The sequence below is a fragment of the Glycine max genome, chromosome 20 (assembly GCF_000004515.6).
Source record: "Glycine max cultivar Williams 82 chromosome 20, Glycine_max_v4.0, whole genome shotgun sequence".
In the NCBI taxonomy this organism is placed as follows: domain Eukaryota; kingdom Viridiplantae; phylum Streptophyta; class Magnoliopsida; order Fabales; family Fabaceae; genus Glycine; species Glycine max.
In genome coordinates this window covers 4,721,038-4,726,069 of record NC_038256.2, presented here as the reverse complement: position 1 = coordinate 4,726,069, position 5,032 = coordinate 4,721,038, and the positions used below count along the sequence as shown (strand labels likewise).

At 33.9% G+C, this 5,032-nt stretch overlaps 1 protein-coding gene across 1 annotated transcript; it reads right to left on the bottom strand.

The window, feature by feature from the left end:
• Positions 1-1,935: 1,935 nt before the first annotated feature.
• LOC100804537 (myb-like protein Q) lies at positions 1,936-4,536 on the bottom strand. Its single transcript, XM_003556682.5, has 3 exons — positions 3,597-4,536; positions 2,812-3,420; positions 1,936-2,510 (listed from the first exon to the last, which is right to left on the bottom strand). The coding sequence occupies exons 1-3, from the start codon at positions 4,111-4,113 to the stop codon at positions 2,176-2,178; spliced, it is 1,461 nt and encodes a 486-aa protein (XP_003556730.1). The 5' UTR covers positions 4,114-4,536; the 3' UTR covers positions 1,936-2,175.
• Positions 4,537-5,032: the final 496 nt, after the last annotated feature.

Below are 5,032 nucleotides of genomic sequence, written 5' to 3'. Positions count from 1 at the left end.
AATTAATCTTGCATGTTGGTTAGTGTTTTCAGCCCCAAAAAAATTTAATTTAGATATACGGTCATATTTTTTTATATGTAAGAATCAAAAATAAATATACAATAATTTATAATAATTCATTTTCAACCAATTCTACTGAGATCTCATTGATATTTATCTATGGGTACTATGAACGTTTGATAGACATATAATAAAACTTTATCCAATTGCAAAATCTTAATAATATAATGAATAAAACGATGAGATAAAATGAGCAATTCTATTAAATGTTTAATTGGAAAGAATCGCAGTGATTGTATATGGAAATGAAATTCATAAAAAAATTATTAAAAATTACAATAAAAATATATTAAAAAACATTGATTATTATTTTTAATAAAAAAATTTACTTACAATCTTTTACTAGTTCTAGGAACACATTTGACAATAATCTTCTCAATTAAAGGCAATCACTTTAATATCAATAGAAGTGAGATAAAGAATTAAAATTAATAACATTTAACAAAATGAAACACAAAAATTTAAAAAGATCTGAAATAACTTATACTTTGTTATGTGAAGAATAATGTAAAAATAATGTCAATAGTAGACTCCCTAATACACATTTGATTTTTGAAAACAATCAAAAAAAATTATAAAAATCGTTTGGATCCTACTTTTGATTTTAATAAATCTCATTCACAATTCTAAATAAAATTTAACCAATAAAAAAATATGTTAAAAGATATGTTTAATAGGTCTTCCTAACGTGAAAAAACTCCCTCTATATACCAGTATAAAAGTAACCGTCAAATTTTGTCAAACATAGTTTTGATAACAACGGCTTTTAAAAGTCATTCATTGGCAGAGCATATATTTCTTAAGTTTGCATTAAGTGTGAGATTTAACAGAAACTGATATATTTATGATGGTCTTTTTGAAACGGTCAACATAAATGTATCATATTTTTCCAAAGAACCAACAAGTTAGTTTATTTAGGATCCATAGTTCCCCAAACGTAGAATCTGCATATCAAGAGGCCTAAAGTAAAAATTAAAAGAAATTTTTTATTTTAAAGAAAAAGATTATATCTAAAACCTTTTAATTAATATATATAACATTTTTATTTTAAAAAAAAACTAATAATAAATGTTGATAGATTTAAAATTCAACTTTTAATTATTTTATATTTAGATCGGTCCTGTTCCAAAGGAATTCAGTGATGAACAGCCACATATCCCATCATGTGAGTAGCATGAATTTTTTCAAAGAGATTGTTTTGGTGATGGGGGAAGCATGCTCTGAACAGTTGGCCATCTTGAATGCTCAAATGGATGAGGTCAGTTGCTGAAATTGTGCCTTAGTTATTGCATCACAGCCCCATGAGAAAAGGATGTTCCCAACAGTTTCCCATTTTCCCAATTCCCTCCCCACTACTTTTTTTCCATCATCATCATCATCATTCCCCCAAAACAGTTCCACACACACACAAAAAAATATTAACACTTTTCTGTAGTGAAAAGTCAAACCACCTTAACTTGAATTGAAACAATGACCAGGAGTAAAGTAACACATTAAAATTTTACAACCTTAAAAATAAGGAGTATACATTATACACTATACTACTACACCAATTCTTGTCCTATCATAGCTTCTTACACTTATCACCCTATTCAGTCCTTCTGTCTTCTAACATTGTTTTAATTAGTACCTTCCTATTCTTAGCCATATATTCTAAGTATATAACAAACGAATGTCTCGGACACATTTATTATCCAAATGATCCGTTTCAATCTTCATTTGGCTGGTGGCCAAATTTAACCAAAAAGGGATTCTTAATTATTATTTATTAGTATAGAAAGCAGCAAAAAATAATTAAGAGAAGACAATGGTTATGTATAGTAATCAAATCTAAATTTTATTATTATTTTTTTTATTGAGGGGGGGGGGGGGGGGGGGTGCCACGGGGATAAAAGAAAGGAAATCACAACAGAGATTCATAGGTTGTGAAGTGTGATTCTCAACAACAGGAAGTGACGCACGAGATCATCACAGTCACCAAACTGAAGCAGACTATCCTTTCTGTTTACCTCGAATGGCTTTCTCAGCAATGTTGGACCACACCTATATTGAGGAGCTTCCGGGAAAAAAAAGTTTGCAGCTTTTTGTTTTGTTTTGTTTCGGTTCTAACTTTGATCAAGTGGCTCCTACTCCAAGGAAGTCAATAAATGGAGGTGGAATTGTTGTTGTTGCATCTGGGGGGCACTGATCACTGCTCAAGTTTTGATGATCTCTGTGTTCTTCTGCTGCCACTGATGATGATAGTGAGGCTTCACTGTGGCCTAATAAAATCTGTGATGTGGAATTTGAGAAACCGTAAAAGTTGTTGTGATTGTTTTGTTGGTGGTGGTGATTCATTAGCATCACATATTGGGGGTATTGAGGGTAGAAACCAGATGAAGGTTGTTGTTGTTGGTGATGAAGGTTCTGGCCAAAATACTCTCCCACCATGTCACTGCTGCTTCTAACACCTACAAATCCAAATAGCATAGTTGTGTTCAACTATAGAAAAAAAAAAAATGGGACTTTTATGAGTATATGCAAGTTTTCCAAAAAGGGTTGCATCAGTCACTGTTGCAGACCAAACTGATAGATGGAGATTAAAACATGGGAAAGTAGGATATTTTTTTAATTTAACTTTGTTTGAAAAGTTGGAAATAGTGATTAGTTGAAGGGTAGTGAGTAATGAAATGAGGCTTTTTGTAACAAGAAACATGAAAGTTGAGAAAAAACAAGTGAGACTGAAACGGACATTGGACATTTGACACACACCTGAAAAGAAATCAAGTGATGTTTGTTGAGGATACAAGGCAATATGAGGAGGGGCCAGCTTGGTGGTTGAGAATGGTTCTTTGGCTGTAGTCATGTGGGGTGAGGAATTTAAGCCAAATTCAATCCCACCAGAAGAAGGCACTACTCCTCCATGGAAGGATGCAGCAGCATATGGAAAACTAGACATCATGTTAATGTTGTTGTTGTTGTTGATGATGTTGTTGGCAAGTCCTCCATTATTTGAGAGATTGACACAATAGGGTGGTGGTGGTGGTGCTTGTTGTTCTGTGTCTCTGGAGACAACAATGCTGTTTGTCGTTGTTATTGTTGTGTTAATTTCATCCACTCTTCTGTAAACAGAAGAAGATTGGCTCAGCCTTCTTCTCCTGTAGGCACTGGACTGTTCTCTGTACTTTCTTGCCATTATAACATGCCAGTGATTCTTCACAGCATTATCTGTTCTCCCTGGGAAAAGCCTTGCAATCATGGCCCATTTGTTGCCATAAATCCTATGTGCCTGCATCAGCCTCTCTTCTTCTTCTTCACTGAATGCCCTCCTATTGATCCTTGGATCCAACTGGTTGAACCACCTCAACCTACAACTCTTTCCTAAAATCACAAAATATAATAATAACATCTCATCAAAACAAGGATTAAAAAAAACAAAACATATCATGTCATTATAATTAAAATATAAAGGTAGAAAAAAGTTCTTTTAAGAAAAATGAAGAATAAGAATATATATGATAGTACTACGATTTTGCACTTGTTTTTACTTTTCACACCTGATCTTCCTTCTAACTTCTCAGCAATGAGGTTCCAGTTCTGAGGGCCATAAAGAGCAACAAGCTCCTTGAGTTTGGAATCTTCTGCTGGTCTCCAATGCCCTCTAGCACAAAGCTTGGAATGCCCCGAACCGCCACTATTAGAATTATTCTCATTAGGGTTGTTCTCATCGTTAGAGTTATTAGCATGGTGGTTAACTTTGTCACTGTCTTCACCAGTACTGCTATCAGAGCCTTTACCCTCTTCTTCTTCAGCAACATCATCACTGTTGTTGGGGCATTCCCTCATGAAGGGAAAACCCCAGTTTGTGCCCCCGTTGGAGACATAGCAATCTTGGTGATGAGAAGAAACCACAGTACCGTAGTGGGAACAAAGAGAGAGAGAGTCCATGTCGGCATAGACCATTCCCATTGAAGGAGGAGAAGAAGAGTGGGAGGAAGAAGAAGGGTATCTAGTGAGGCTATTTGTGTTCTCTTGTGAAGAAGGGTATATCACCCTAGCTGGCCATGCCTTCATCTTTTTGTCTCACAAAAGAAGAAGTAGAAGAAGAAGAAAAAGGGTATGTGAAAATATGAAAGTGTTGCAAAGTGGCAAAAGCTAAGAAGAAGAACAAGAAGTAGAAGAATATTTTATGTGATGACGATGAAGAGGAGGAGTAACATTGAGAGCAAAGTTTGACAGGACAGATAGTTCAAGGGGAAGAAGAAACAGAAGACAGATTTTTTTGCAGGAAGTGTTAAAAAAAGCTAAAGTGCTTTGGTTTCGAAAGTGTTCAAGTGTTGAAGCCTTTTTAACAGATGCCTACACTAATGAAACCATTGGTTCAATGAGAAAAGAAAAGAGAGAGAGGAAATTTTGTGTGTGAGAGAGAGAGAGAAGTTTGAAGTAGTTAGGTACCCAGACTGAGGCAATGACCCTGGCATTCTTCATTTAACCAGTTGCTGTCATTATATTACTACTATTTATTCTATTCTTTTAACAAAATCACACCTCACTCACACGTGTGAGAGTGAGAGACAGGAAGAAAATAACTTTTTATATATTTTCTCTCTCTCATTCTCTCTCCATTCATGGGGGGGTTGCAGGGTCTTAGGCTGTCTTTCTCTAAATTGACAAGAAAGACACTAATGTGATGGGTGCTTACTTCGGCTTGTGGCAGCAGCAAGGGACACCTTTCTTTTCAAAGCACATCAAAGTTTTTTTTTTCTTAAATATTTTGAAATTCCATGATAAATTACGAAATTTTATTCAAAGTCCTATTATTTTTTTATTTTATTTTAAGTTTATATTAAAAAAATTATTTTAAATCTGAGTTATAATCAGTCAAATGATTACATATCATTTTATAAATTAATATTTTAAATACCATCTAACAATTATGATGATACTACATCGTTATACAACTAACAATAAAATTTTAAACAAAAATTTTAAT